Below are 15,808 nucleotides of genomic sequence, written 5' to 3'. Positions count from 1 at the left end.
GCCAAAATCACTTATTTAGGCCAAAGCTACTTTTTATTTTTAATTTTTTAAAGTAGTTTTATTCTTGTGTTGTCCTCTGAAAAGATGAATGGCAGAGGGCCAATGCCCATCAGCTAGGAATACTTGTTTTGGAAGAATAAGTCAGTGAAGTAGAATATACTGGAAGAACTCAGTCCAATACTGGCCTTGTCTCTAGGGACTGGTTTTCAGGCAGTAACAGCTTTATTGCAGCTTGTGGTTTGAGCTCTCTATTTCATTCTCCAAGAATTTAGAAGATCAACATGCTCCCTGGAAGCAGCGAATATGGAGGGCCTTTTTGAACTACAACTCATAACTTCTTAGTGTTCTAGACAGCATCTGGAAACTTGAAGGCCAAGTTGTCCTCAGGGTGTTTGTGGCTGAGGCTTGGGAGGAGCCAGAGTGAGCCTGTCAGCAGATGGGAGAACTTCTGGCCTCACCCTCCTCCATCAAGCCCAGTGTACTCTGAGTGCAGGTGTTTCTTTCCTTAAAATTTTTTATTGTTATGTTAATCACCACACATTACATCATTAGTTTGTGATGTAGTGTTCCATGATTCATTGTTTGTGCATAACACCCAGTGCTCCACGCAGAACATGCCCTCTTTAATACCCATCACCAGGCTAACCCATCCCCCCACCCCCCTCCCCTCTAGAACCCTCAGTTTGTTTCTCAGAGTCCATCGTCTCTCATGGTTCGTCTCCCCCTCCGACTTACCCCCCTTCATTCTTCCCCTCCTGAGTGCAGGTGTTTCTGATTCTAGACTTCTTTAGTCACACTTACATTTTTATGAGAAAAATATTCCCATAGAGTTTCCATACTCATATACATGGCTATACATGTACACACACACACACGCACGCACACGCACACACACGCACGCACGCGCACACACACGCACATGCACACACACACACGCACACACACACACACACCCTACTGATAGACTCAAACACATATGATCGACAGGTGCATTCCAGTAGTTTAGAACCATTCATTATCAGTGCCACTGTGTTTTTCTAAATGTTGGGGCTTGAAAAAAAAGCCGAATGAAGAAGTATCATATCTGTATTTTCCAAAAATGATGTATTTGGGCAGAGGGTGGTGGTGTCGAGTGTTCCTTCAAGTGGAGGAAGGCTGAATGGGGAGGAGGCCTCTATAGTTCTGACATTCATAAGTCTTGTTAGTCGTGCCGTGTCTCTTCAAGAAACCGTTCACTTTTCTTGTAAGTAATAAATGCTTGGGGCTTATTTAGCCATAATGAGGGCTTCACCTGTTTCCCTTTGAATGCGAATTGTAAATCAAGTGACCGTTGCTCATTTAAAATGTGGTAATGCCCAGTCAGGACTGGTCACACCTTCTGGGAGGTCTCCTTAAAGGAGGACCAAGGATTGTGTGTTTCTCTCTTCAAAAATAGAATCGATTCCTCTCTGTAGTTAAAGTTGAATTGCAGAGAAGGGACTCCCGGTGAATTTCCATTTCTTGACTAAGTCTAAGCACATTTCCAGCTAACGGGGCTTTGTACTGTCTACAGAGGGAGTGAAGTGCATTTGCAATCAGCTTTCACTCACCACTAAGATCGATGCGGAGCACCCTGAACTCAGGAGTTATGCTCAGAGTCAAGGCTGGTGGACGGCAGAGGATGAGTTCAATTTTTCTGAAGTTTTTTCTTCAGCTGATGACCATCTAGACTGCTGTGCAGGCAAAGACAGCATGGACCAGAAAGAAGGTGAGTTTGCATACCCCTGGGACTCTCCTGCTCATACCTGCCATCTCTAGCTGTTTCAGAGAACTTGTCTGATCTTAGGACGGTGAGCCAAGAGGAGGAGATGAGAAAAGACCCTGTACATAGAGACCGACCTGTGCTGACGCCCCTGAGGAGCCGGCAGGGTGACGACGTGTGTCTCTTGTTGTAGGACGCTTCCTTTATCCATGGGAGGTTCTTCTCCTTCTGACGTGATTTCTCCTTTAAACATCGGTGTCTTTATGATACTTGTTGCAGCCTTCCTTCTACCTCAGCCTTTGAATATTTGACTTATTGTCTTCCGTGTTTACCTCTCTCATTAGCTTGCTGGGCCTTGAGGGCGGGGCGCTGTCCTTTATTCACCGTGGGATCCCCCCCTGGTGCCCATTACAGCCTTTTGCTCTGTGAACATTTATTGAGTTGAACTGTTGACCTGAATTCTCTTCCCAAACCCTCTGTCTTCCTTCCAGTTATTGACTCAATCAGAATCCAAATTGAGGTAAATGTGGTGACTGGATAGCTTGTTACTTTGGTGTCTGAGTGGAAACCCTTCCAAAGAAGCCACCGTGGCCACATTTTATATTTGCCAGTGATATTTGTGTTTTGTAAGTTAAACCTGTGATCATTCAGAACAGGGGTTGGCAGACTATGACTTGTTGGCAGCCAGAATTTTATTGGAACATACCCACTTATTTAGGGATTGTCATGGCTGTTTCCATGCTACAGTGGCACAGTTTCACAGTAAGTTACAACAGGGATGGTGTGGCCCATAAGCCTGAAATATTTACTGTCTGGTTCTTTAAGAAAAAGTTTGCTGACGCTTAATATAGAAGAACACTTCAAGGACTTTTGCTGTGGAGCTTAATTAATGGATACAATGGGTAGGAAGGTAAGAAAGTATCCATTTTAAAATGAGGGCTTAAAAAAAAAAACCCTAAGAGTTAAAAAGAAAACTAGCTTGATAAAAGTATATAATACCAGATGTGACATAGTCTCGCCAAAACATCAAACCTAAATCTGATGAAGCCTCTGGCTCTAGCTACTAGTTTACAGGAAATACAGAGGATGGGGTAACATTAAATAAAACACCAGGGGATGCCATCTGCAAAGTTCAGACTGTGGGAAATTCTATAGGAGAAACGGCCCAACAAATAAAATGCAAGGGAGTAAAACGAGAGGCCCAGATTAGAGGAGATTTGAGACATTATTAACCTATTGGATCCTGATTTAAATCAATAAACTCATTTATGAGACAATGAGAACATTTGAACACTAGGCATCAAGTTGTTGAAGAAATCAAGGCTTTTATAGTTAATATTTTTAGGTTATGATATATTATAAATAGAAACTTACAAAAAGGATTTGAGTTGTGTTAGTGAAGTTTAAGACACCTTTTCCCTATGTGATGCTTTGATTCCATCTTTCTGAACACAGACCGTAAGAATAGTGTTTTAATGAATTATAATCAGAGAGAAGAAATGTAAAGCTGGGGTCCTGTGTAGTCAAGGAATTGTTGACACATTTAATTGAAGTCAGAGCCAATAGTCATAATGGCTCTGACTATTCTAAATACTTCTCTATGTGAATCTCTCCCATTGCAGAGGCCATTCTCCAAATATCGTATTAACTCTAACCAGCAAGAGTGTACGAGAGAGCTTGCTTAGTGGTGTGCATAGATTGCATGTACTTTCCTATGGATATCATTCTATTGCATACTGCATTTGTTGAGGAATTGCTAAGTGCTCTAACAAAGAGACTCCAAAATAATATGGCTTAAAGACAATGGAGGCTTATTTTTCTCCCATGTTACAGTCTAGATGTATATGGACAGTCCAGAGCTGGTGGGTTATTCTGCTTGAACACAGACAGGACTTCCATCTGTGGTCCACTTGCAGGCATGTCCTCGGCAGCAGCAAGAGCGGGGGAAAAGTGAAGGGCAAACTGTCCTTTTTAGGGGGGTGATGAGGAAGTTGCACATATTATTTCATCTCCCATTGGTCAAGATTTGTCATGTGGCCACACGTAGCCGCAAGGGAAGCTGGGAAATGTAGTCTGTAGCCGGGCAGTTAATGTTCCCAGCTATCCGTTCAAGGGTTCTGTTACTAAAATGGAAAAGGAATGAATGGATTTTGGTTAACAACCTGCCACTGTTATAGCTTCTCTTTTTCTGTCTCTCTGTCTTTTTTTTTTTCTTTACAGAAAGCATCACTGTGCAGACTATGATTGACATCTTACGGGACAAAGCCAGTGGAGTCTGTGTAGACTCCGAGTCTTTCCTTACTACAGCCAGTGTAGTGTCTGTTCTGCCTCAGAACAGAAGCTCGCCATGCATTCACTACTTCACTGGGACCCCAGATCCTTCCAGGTTTGTCTGAGACACAGCTGTGCTGGCAGAAAGTATGTGCTTCCCTTGAAAGCTCATCCAATAAGTATATACTATGTTACTGTACCTCCCCTTCTGTAGCTGAGTCACATTGTTCAGTCGTGGTCCAATGTGGCCGATGCAGCACAAAGAACTTTGACTAAGGGAAGCTCTTGGCTTTAGTCACATCAGTTTTTTTTTTTTTTTTTTTAAGTAGGCTCCATTCCCAGCATGGAGCCCAGCACGGGGCTCGAACTCATGCCCCTTGAGATCAAGACCCGTGCTGAGATCAAGAGTCAGACGCTTAAACTGACTGAGCCACCCAGGTGCCCTTAGTCACATCATTTTTATGACATTCATGCAATCAAATTGTTTTAAATTCAGCGAATATGTATTGAGTTGATATCATGGGCCAGGTGTTGTGCTATATTTGAGGGATGCAAGCATAAATAACCACACAGTGAGACAGATGCAGAAATGCCCAAGATTTATCAAAGCAATCAATTCCTATAAATTAGAGGACAAAATGGTCCAGAGGCCATGCAGTCGGAAGCAATGTCAAGTGCACTGGCCACTTCCTTAAGACGCCGTGTTGCGGGGGGTTGCTTTCTGCCCACATACTTCAGCAAAGGGTTTGTATTGTTCAGTGTTTAAGAACACAACCTCTAGAATAAATTGCCAGGATTTTGAATTCCATGTGTCTCACTTAGTGGCTGGTAAGTTACTTAACCTCCGTAAGCTTGAGTGTCTGTACCGTGCAATGAGGATAACACTGGCTCCTACTTTGTATGCTTGTCGGGAGGATTAAATGAGATAATCCAAGTAAATACACAGTAGGTTTAACTTCTCTTTATTAAGACTATCTCTGATTTGCCAGGCAAACAGCAGTCCCGCTCCCTGGTAGTGTTCAGTCCCATATACCACAAGTCACATCGTCAGTGGCTTAGACACAACCATCCAGTGGTTTCTAATTCTGTTCATTAGCAGAATCACTTGGGGGAGTTTTTGAAAAGTACAGGTGCCTTGACCCAAACCTCTTGTGTCAGAATCTTTAAGGTGGGCTCAGGAATCTGTCAACTGTGACTGATCCTCAGCCTGGAAAACTCTAGAAGACTTTCTATTCCAGTAGTTTCCCTGGTAATTTTTAAGGGTTCCATCGGCTGAAAACCATTATCACTGTTTGAATATTGGGTGTCAGATCTTTGACTGCTACCAGGAAGTCTGTAGCTGTTCAATTTCATTCCTTCCAGCTGAACATATTTATTCTTCTCTTATTGTTTCAGGAATATAAGACAGTGATGGTGTCTAGCTAGGGACTGTTTCTTAGATGACTCAGGGGAAAGTCCAGTACCTCTCTTGATCTTTTGGCCTTACTTTTTCCTTTTTTATGTTTAGAGAGAGATAGAGAGCATGTGTGCAAGTAGGGTGCGGAGGAGGGGGCAGCAGGAGAGGGAGAGAGAGAATCTTAGGCAGGCTCCACACCCAGCAGAGAGCCCAACGCGGGGCATGATCTCACGACCTTGAGGTCATGACCTGAGCTGAAATCAAGAGTCAGATGCTTAACTGACTGAGCCACCCAGGCGCCTCTCAGCCTTACCTTTAAACTACTGCCAATATCAATTTTAGCAGGACCTGACTATTAAATTCAGTATAAGCTATTCTTAGTTCTTCCTTCCTTCATTTATTCATTCAACAAAACTTATTAGGCACCTACTCTATACCAAATATCATGCTTGTTGGGTGCTAGGGATGAAGTATGCACAAGGTAACAGGTGGCTTGGAGGAGATGTTGAAGGAGCAAGCTTCCACGGAGGAAGGATCCCTTGAGTGCCAGGCGTTCTGGGAAGAGGAAGAGTTTGTCGGGTACAAAAAGCAGGAATGACATTTTGGTAGAGGGAACATGCACAAATGCAGAGAGCCCTGAAGCAGTGTCCTGTCGTAGATTAGGTTTCCGTCCCTCCTCCGCCCCCCGCTCCTCCAGTAAACGAGCGCAGCCACTGTCGCGTGGCCCCTCTGCTGGCCTCAGCCCCACGGTGGTCCAGCCAGCCTCCCAGGATGTGCTCCTGTTTGAGCCCAGCCGCCGCCTCTTCATCTTACCTCCCAGGGCTCGACGCTCGGTCTCATGGACGGCCCGGCTCTCGCGCCCTTTGTGGTGCACCAGCTCTGGGGTTTGTCCTTCCCTGTCGTCTGGGCTTCCCCTCATGGACCCTGACTCGGCATGCCCCCATCGCTGGTGGCTCAGCCGCGTCTTGAGAACACACTGCTGGCTCACAGGGGTCCATGTGGTCACTTAGGGCCCTACTTTAAAGTGACGGGAATGCTCTGCCAACGTATTTGGACATGTTCATTAGGGAGCAGGAGCCTTTGAGGGAGCGGGTTGAACCGAAGGCCTGTACCACCCCTTCTGCTTCTGATGCCTCAGGCACCTGCTCCAACTGTGCTTAGAAGACAGGGCTCTGTGAGGCCAGGACACTAATATAAGGAATGCCATTTCCTAGACTGAAGTACATGGTCTCGTACAGTTCTAAACTTGGGCTGGGAAATAGCCTTCTATTGAATATGGAAAATTTCAAGTAATTTTTAAAAGAAAATTATTCACGGTTAAATTAATTGAAAAGACCTTAAAGACGATTAAGGGCTTTCCGGAAGACATTGATTTCTATCTTCCAGTGCTAAGTGAGCGGCATTTCTTACTGTGACCATGAGAACTGTCACACATTGAACATTTCCATGTTCCTCTCTAATTGGGCATGTTTAACATTTTGTATTTTGTCAGCAGGAAACATAATTACCTACTCTTGGGCTTTTAGGTGGTAAATCGGGGAAATTTTAGCTGGCTTTTGCTGACGCTAAAAACATTAGAGAGATGATTTCAGGAAATCATTTCAGAGCAGGGGGCTTGCAGAAGATTATGATCCAAGAGCAAGACTGTGTTCTTTATCCCTCCCAATTCATGTTTGGAACCAAAGGATGCGATCTGACTATTGTTCCGTCTGCTTCAGCACGTCTCTGCCCTTTGCTCACTGCAATCATTACAGATCCTTCTCTCGAGATAATTTGTTCTCGCATTCTCTTTTTCTCTTTCTCCTTCCCTCCCAGTATGCACCAGGTACTATGCAAGTTTGAGACCTGGATGGAGATGCAGAAGTCAGAGATTGAGAGATACAGGGAGATGCAAAAGACCTTTCGTTAATTTTACTGAGAAGGCAGATTCCGTAATATTAATATTCTGCTGAGTCAGTCGGTGCCTCTGTCACCCACGTCGTGACACCATCTGGCGTTAGCGCTCTGGTTCTGACCTTTGTAAGGCTTTTCCTCGGTGGAAGCCGACACTTGCCAAAGCTTCAGCGACCTGAAGAATTGGAGGAGGAAAGAGTAGGGAGGTACCTTAGCCCTTTGAGACCGTGACATTCAGAGTCCTGCAGGGTGCTGGAGCCAGCGAGAGCTGATTATGTGCCTCTCCTGCCAACCCCTGTGTTCAGTGACATCACACTGGGAACTTGCCGTGGGTCACACCATAGAAACTGGCAGACATCATGGGTCAGGGCTTATTTGTTTCAGATACAGTTGTCCAACCAGCACATCACCCAGAGGCCCCCAGCTCTGAGAAAGCCCACAAATACTCAACGTACGGGATGGATAAACCAAGAGGGGGAGAAAATTTAAAAACTTTCCATTTTAAATATTAGAAGGCTATTTCCTAACCCACTTCTCTCATTGTTTTAGGCTGTGTACTTAAGCCTAGGAAATAGAAAATAGAGAGGAAGTTCTAGGAAAATACGGTGTTTGGCCTTTTTTAACTAGTGGCAAAGAGCAGGGGAGATGCAAGGGACCTGGAGTATGTGTGCGTGTGCGCGCGCATGTTTCCTCCTCTTCTCCCAGTGTACTAAGCTTGAGAGGCTAAATTGGATTGACTGAGACTGTCTCATCTGGTTTATTCAAATGTGGCACCTCTTTGTTGGTGAAGACACACCACAGCCTATGTAAATACAGCTCTGTGCCATGCAGGGCACAGACGTCCACAGAGCTGAGGGCCCCACGCAAAATAGCAACCCCCCCCCCCCGCCCCACGATTTCATCCCAGATCCATCCAGCACCATCTCTCTCCTACCCTACAATTTTGACTTCAAACCCTTCCAGAGTATCTGGATCCAGCCCCAAGCTTGTCCCATGCTCCAAAAGTACTAGTTCGCTTTTCCTCTAAATAGAAAGGCTCTGCATTGGTAGGTTCTCCTCTCAGCCAGATGTGGCTGTGACTGTGTGATGAAAGTGATTCACAGTGAAAAGCCAGAGGGACACCTGCAATTGAGAGAAAACTGGCTCTTCTGGGTTCTTCTGAGCTTGGTTGAAAGTTTAGCAGATTCATCTGAGCAGGAGCCTGTGCTTCTCCCTGCCCTGTGCCAGACTTCTCTCAGCGGATCTGCCGGGGACTCCAGGGCGCCGCATAAGCCTGGCTTAGTCGCTAAGGGACTTTCTGCACCTTCGGTGAGAACAGAGCCATGTTTGAGGTCAGAATTGCTGGCTGGCCACTGATAATAAAATTCCAAACCCCAAAGCACAAAAAGTGTTCTGTTTTTCTGCACAATGTGTATAAAAACCCAACAGAAGGATATATAATGGTGAGAAGTAGTGGGGAAAAACTGACCTCAGCTTTGGACATCTGAATTTAGTTCTCCATCTGCCACTTATTGGGAACGTGCCTGTGCACCAAGCACTTAGCTGCTGTGAGCCTTATTCATCTCATCTGTAAAACGGGATGGCAATTTTTGCCCTGCTTTGTTCATTGCCATATCCTTAGCACCTAGAACAGGTGTCTGCTACTCAGTCATCACTCAGCACATTTTTACTGGTGAATGAATGGATAAATAGGAGTACCCGGAGAACTGAATGCAAGCACTTTGAAAATTACGATAAACTACAAAATGGTAGGGGTTTTCATGGTAATTGTGTTTTGAAAGGAGAACAGATTTTTTTTTTTTTTTTAAACACTGGCTCAGTGCATCTCTCACGAGGTTTTGGAAGACAGAAAGGACAGATAAGGCAAAGATGCCTCTAGGGGAGCGTGTTTCTTGGCTGTGGCTCCAAGCGTCACCCAAGGCTAACATTCTGCAGACCTCTGAGCCAGATGGTGGAAGCCTCTGCTGGGTTTCCTATCATCAGACTGTGTCTTAGACCTGAGATGTGTCTCAGGGAGAGCTGATGGCTGTGGTGACGTGGTTTCTTTTGTGTTGCTCATGGCTTCCTTTGTTTAATTGTCCCTCATGAGGCTGGATTGTCCCTTCAGAGCAGCTCAGCCAGCTATAAACCTCCTCATTAACCAGGCTGCTGGGCTGCCCTTTGCCACTGGAAGCGCTCCCCTGCTTCTGGGCCTCTTATCTTGTGTTCCTGTCACAGCGCACCATGGAGGGCCTGAGTGCCTGGAGCGAATTCCAGGGTAGGTGCCTTCTCCGAAACCGAGGACAGAGCAGAACTGGCTTTCTGGAGCCCCCTCAGCTGTGTCCTGCCTCAGAGCCATCCCTGAGACAGCCTGGCAGAGCTCCAGAGTATGACGAAGTAGGTCCTATCCTGTCCAGGTGGCCTGGGAGGGGTGGTGCCTCATGACCCCGGTGGCAGTTTCAACTTTGCCACTGGCTGGACATGTGACCTTGGTCGCGTCATTTACTTTCTGGGCCATTAATGAACATACATTCGATCAAGGGACATTTAAGAAGCTACCCTTTGAGCTTTAAGGGTGGGAAATTGGCAGAGGCTCTCCTCGCCTAGTTGGAAGTTTAGTGTGATTTTCTATAAGGCTTGGCAAGAAATCAGAAGGTTTGGGGACCACTGAGTTATCCACATTCTGCTTTTTTTTGGATACGTAGGCACAAATAATCAAGACTGAGTTATAATTCCCACATTCTGACTTAAAGAAATATTAGTATCATTGCAGTTTGTCATCAGCAGTAATTTTTATTCAATCTCAAAATATCTCCCTTTGACCACTTGACAAATCTGTGCCTCATGTTTTTAGCAGTTGAGGATGCCAGCTTCCTCACAGACTTTGGGGAAAAAAATCCGTGGAGAGCTTTGGCTGCTTTAGAGTATTATGGGAACCTCCTCATATTTACTACTTATCTTAAAAAGGAAAACTGATAGATAGGAAGGATACACATATGGGGCCTCTTGTCTTAAGATAGCGCCAGACACCCTTACTGTTGTTAAACTAACCTCCATCCAGCAGGTGTGGAATGGGTTTGAAGTTACATGGAATGTCCTGATTTTTACTACACTATTATCCTGGATATTGGATGCGGAAGACCACGACTGTGCTTACCATGAACTTCTTGAAGTCAGACTCACAAGTTCATGGGCTGCACGACATACAAAGAGAAGTTAAATAACAGGTTTAGAAGCTGGAAGGGACCTTAGAGATCATTTTAGTCCAGAGGAGGGACAGAGGGGCAACACAAGTGTCCCCATGGTTGGTCAGAGTCGAGAGGGGACGCCCACCCTCATCCTGAGCCCAGCCCATCCTCAGTCCCAGTGGGGCCTCACTGTCATGAGTCAGGCAGATCTGGGATCTCCCAGACTATGCCCCCCGGGGTCCCCAGAGCCACAGTGCTCGCCCACGGGGCCGCTGTGCCAGACGGTCCTGAGAGGCATGGTCAAGTAAAGCCCTGCCAGAGGTCGAGCCTGCCGCCAGCCCCATCGCTCAGGGTTAGCCTGTGGAGGTCATGGCTCTGGCCCTTTCTGGCCAGCCCAGGCCCTGTAACTGAGATGTGCACTGCACAGGCTCCGGGCTGTGCGGCAGGAGCCCAGACCCCGTCTCCCACAGAAGGGTGTCTGCGCTGGCCGGGGAAGCTGCAGATGAACGTCGGCTGGTGGACGGTATGCTGCACACGGACTTTTCAAGAGCCCCGTGTGCTGTTAGCCCTGAAGGGTGGGGTGCTTGCCTGCTGTGAGGTCAGAGACCAGAAGGACCCAGAGGCAGTTAGTTCTGGATGGCTTTGTGCGGGACTCTCCTTCCTCCTGCCATTTCCCTCCTGCTTCCTTCTCCCCCTTCCGTTACCCTTTTCCAGTGACCCCCTCACGGACCAGCCCTTCTGCAGAATCAACCGCGTGACTCATTGGATAATTCAACATTATGTAATCAGAATTGCTTTAGACCCTTTAAAGCTTTGCATCGATTGCTTTCACCTTCAGGGTCATCCATGCAACACTGAGTAGAAGGGAAAAGGACCGATGTATGTTCAGGAGGCTGTAGGAGGTGGCCATTGGCAGTTTGTGATCCCTCTGCGGAGGGTAGCCCCACTCCGTCCTGGGCAGGGCGGGTCCTTGGGCGGCCTTGGCCTGGTGGAAGTAGGCCGGCCGGCGTGCTGTGTGCTTCCCAGGAGATGGGTCTAGTCTCCCGTGAGTGTCTGCATGCCCTGCAGAGAACAGGGTACCTGGCACCTGTCCCTCATCAGTGCCATCCATTTTACCAGCGGGAGGCACGAAGGTCTCACTGCTTTTAATATTCACATGACCTTAGCCGGAGCCCAGTCTTGCAGAGTGACTTCAGGCTCTTCCTTCCTCTCCTGAGCCCTCCTTCCCTTGATAACCTCAGGGAACCAATCTAAGAGGTCACTTCTCATTACAGGTTTCCCCCACTATCCGTAAGTTAGCTTTACCCCACTTCACTTTTACGAAAGATGGACTTAGTATGGTACCTGTTTTCACTAACCACAAGAAATCCCAAGAGGATTTTTGCTTTTAGGAAATGGTAATTGCTTCTTTGCCTTATACCACTTTGGCTTATGAGAGGTCTCCGAGGAATGTTCTACCTTCAGGACCGCTCTACCTTCGAATAGCTGGGCAAGCCTAGCGGTGCTCCTTAGACTTAGGGTGTCAGGGGTCCCTCGGGGGTCTTGTTCACATGCAGATTCTGATTCGCCAGGATGGGGATGGGGCCTGAGGGGGATGCTGATGCCTCCCGTCCAAGGACACAATTTGGGTAGTCAGGGTCATTGGTTCCTGGCTCTTTGCAGATCGTGGCACACCTGGAAATGTTTGTGTGGCACACTGGCAAGGCCGCTGTGGCCACCTCAGGCCCAGCCACCTCAGGGCCCAGGGGTCAACATCCCACCTGAGGCATGGAGTGGCCGAGGTGCACCAGCTAAAGGGAGAGAAAAGAACCCAAATCCGATCAGTACCCACGGGAGTCTGGGTGTAGTCTTCTCTCTCCTCTCGTTATTGCAGGCGCTGCCCCACGGTGCAGCTGAACGAACGCGGCCCACCCTCAGGGCCCAGGAGCACTGCTTTCATTCACAACTGTTTGCTCTGGGTGCAGAGAGGAGAAAGCTGTCTCCCTATGTTACACTCAGCTGTGGTCTCCACGTGCCCTGTTGGCTTGGGATCCCAGGATGCAGTTTTTTAGAAACATGGCTCTTTTAGGGTGTGTGTGTGTGTGTACATGTGCCCAGGCATGCACAGATGTGTGTGCACGCACACAGCCATTTTTCCTAAGGCACACCATCGTGGCAGAGAGCTGAATGGGTCCTTGCATTAGTCACCTCCTACGCCCAGAGCTCCTCTTTCACACAGCTGGGCTTCTGTTTCTCTGCAGTGTGTTCTCTCGGGGGACTCTGGGAACCTTTGTGGCATCTGCAAAACAGGTAGAACTTAAAAAAAGAGAGAGAGAGAGAGAGAGAGAGAGAGATGGGGTCTCAGAGCCTTGCATTCCAGGAGGCCACTGTCCAGCGAGCCGTGGTAGAGAAAGGCAGACCTCTTTCAATGCCGATAGATGGCCCACTGCACCCTTTTCTCTGGACACTATGTGTCTGTTTGCCTTACTTTACATAACTGAAAGGGGCCTCTCAAACGGTCTTCCCAGAACAAAGCAAGTCTGTTTTGATGTCTCCTTGCTGTTAATAGAAGAACTTGCAGCTGGTAAATGACAGTTTTACTAAAATATGCAGTGGTGTCTCTGTCTTGGCACCCACCCACCACCCACCACCCACCACCCACCATGAGCTGGCTCAGGCAGTGTTTGCTGAATGAAAGGACAGTCTGGTGTCCTCAAGCCTCAAGCTCAGTTTGGCTGAAGCACCTCTCCTTTCTCTCCAGGTCCATATTCAAGCCTTTCATCTTTGTTGATGATGTAAAACTTGTCCCCAAAGCACAGTCTCCTTGTTTTGGGGACAACGACCCTGCCAAAAAGGAGCCTCGGTTCCTGGAGAAGCCAGACCGCCGGCATGAGCTGTACAAGGCCCACGAGTGGGCACGTGCTGTCATTGAAAGCGACCAGGTGAGCTTGGCACCGGGCCCGCGGGGATGGGGTGGGGGGGGAGGGGCAAGGCCTTGAGAGGGGAGGCAGGGGAGCGGTTATGGAGCTCATCATTTTCCTCCTCGCCAGCTTGCCTCCTTCCAGAAATCCAGGTACCCAAGGTCCTTCCTCGAAGGCTGCTGTTAATTTTTCCAGCCAGTCTCTTGAATCCAAATGAAACAAAGCCTCCACTTGTGACGTTGTTCCAGAACTCAGTGGGCTCGAAATATCCCTCTTTCGTTTACTGTTGACCTGGGAATAACAGAAATGTGCGGTTCTAGTAGGGACAACTGCTTTCCTGCTGTCTAAAATTCTTTGTATACTTTTGGGGGTAGAAAGTTGTACAAGATGGCAAAATTTTATTTAAGGTGCAATCCTGTGTTATTAAAAAAAAAGTAATCCTTTGAAAAAGTTCTGTAGATGGATGGTGGTGTTGGGTGTTCAACAAGGCGAATGTCCTTATGCCACTGACCTTGTACACTTAAACCTGGCTAAAACAGAAAATTTTATGTTATGTGTATTTTACTATAATTTTAAAAAGTTTCAAAAAAAGATTCTCAAATTTCCAGTTTTTTAAAAAAGTTATTCTTCAGTGTGCAACTCCCCACCCCACCCCACCCTTGCCCAAGCTTTGGTAAATGAAGTTATAAGACATCAATTCAAACGAGACACACACCCTATCTCTGCCCATGGCAGCCATTAGTGATAGATCACCTATAAAACCCAAGCCTTTGTTTTGCTGAAGGGCAGGGGAAGGAACACTGTTGTTAAATGCCCATCTGCCTCCCACGCATGTATTTAACAACTTGAAACAGGTCCTGTTTGTCCTGAAGAAAGGGACACCTTGTAGATAAATTGGTGCCTGCATTTGTGTGGACTGGGCGAGCTTATTTTCTCCTGCTTAGCATGGTGGACTCTATGAAAAGCACAGAAAGAAGGGCAACATCAACAGTAAATCCAGGGGAATTCAGAAAGAATCTCAGAGAAGGCAGCCTCGCTACTCCTAGAATTTGCCTTTCTGTGCCACAGAAACGACCATTTGGACGTGTCAAAGTCAAAGGGTTTTCACATCCACCTTGCCTGCCAAATGTTTCCCTGGAAGCGTGAGCACGGCCACCACGCTGCACTGGGTTTTGCTCAGGGCGGTCCACCTCGCTTCCCGACTGTGCGTGTTTTCTAGGTGGAGGACAGCAAGCCCCGAAGAAAAATGCCCCTCGGTGCATGGCTTTATGGCTGTTTGGCAACTAGAAGGCAGAGGGAGAAAGGGCCGTGTGCTTGAACTATTCTACACAAAATGTCAAAGAGATGAGACTGATGAGGTTGGGTGGGCTTTGACATTGAGAAATGACCATTGGTTTGAGTCAAAGCCGTGTTAGGAAGTGGTGAATGTGGTGACAGCAGCTTCTCCATTCTGGGACAAATTGGGCAAATGAAAGCTTTTCACGGTCATCCACTGTGAGTGAGTGGAAGGAATCTCCCCACCTCAGAACGAAAGTGAGTTGGGGGATAGGTGTGGCACGTGTTTATTCGCTGATCCATTTATTCATTCCACAAACAGTTATTGGGAATGTCTACTGTGACCCAGGCATTGGAGCATAGTGATGAGCTCAGTTCTCTCAGGAGATCATGGTCTAATGGCGGACGCAGGCAAGTCGACTGACCCGTATAAGACAGAAAAAGAACAGCCATGGCCGAAGTAAAGGCATTGACAGGGAGCCCAGAAGAGAGGTTCAAAGAAGCCTGGAGATGGGCACAAGTTGACAAGTGCTGAGGAAGAGCAGGGTGCAGTATTGTGGGTTGGAAGAATGCAGTTAATTCAGTCTGGCTGAAGGGAAAGGAGATGCGGGGGCCATGGCAGGAGGTGAGGCAAGCAAGAGCCTCGTATGTTACAACAGGCCTTTCCTGAGTGTGTCTCAGGAGTCCGGATTTTATCCTGAAGGCAGTGAGGACTTAAGGACGCCAAGCAGAGGAGTACCATAACCACCCTGGCATTCTAGAATGATCCCTGTAGCAGTTGTGGGGAAACAGATTGAATGGGGTGGGTGGGCCCCTGGGAGGCTTTCTTGTCCAATGTAGTGACCCGCGCTGTTTCCGTCCTTCCTCAGGAGCAGGGTCGCCAGCTGAGAAAGACCATGCTGGAACTAGAGAAGCAAGGCCTGGAGGCCATGGAAGAAATCCTGACCAGCTCTGACCCCCTGGACCCCACCGAAGTGGGGGATCTTTTCTATGACTGTGTTGACACGGAGATTAAGTTCTTTAAGTGAAGTAAGCATTCCCTTTCCCCTTCTTATTTAAACGTTCCCACCTTACTAAATTACCAGCAAAACAAACCACTCTCCTGTGTGAGTAAAATGAGAAAGTTCAGATGTGTTAAAGTCACACTCTTGTGTTCTGCCTTGAA

The 15,808-nt window shown here is 47.3% G+C and overlaps 1 protein-coding gene across 1 annotated transcript in view; it reads left to right on the top strand.

Moving 5' to 3' along the window:
- SCRN1 (secernin 1) overlaps positions 1 to 15,808 on the top strand; it is a 35,016-nt gene extending 19,208 nt beyond the window's left edge. The window contains exons 4-7 of the mRNA XM_028119249.1: positions 1,553 to 1,747; positions 3,962 to 4,127; positions 13,209 to 13,389; positions 15,513 to 15,808. Coding sequence (XP_027975050.1) covers positions 1,553 to 1,747; positions 3,962 to 4,127; positions 13,209 to 13,389; positions 15,513 to 15,671 — 701 coding nt within the window. The 3' untranslated portion in view covers positions 15,672 to 15,808. The remainder of the gene's footprint in view (positions 1 to 1,552; positions 1,748 to 3,961; positions 4,128 to 13,208; positions 13,390 to 15,512) is intronic.

Source organism: Eumetopias jubatus, unplaced genomic scaffold (genome assembly GCF_037043125.1).
Source record: "Eumetopias jubatus isolate StellerSeaLion01/CBP00866 unplaced genomic scaffold, mEumJub1_p1.0 scaffold_14, whole genome shotgun sequence".
NCBI classification, from domain to species: Eukaryota; Metazoa; Chordata; class Mammalia; order Carnivora; family Otariidae; genus Eumetopias; species Eumetopias jubatus.
Note: the sequence above shows the minus strand (reverse complement) of the source record. Positions and strands in the feature narration are given on the sequence as shown.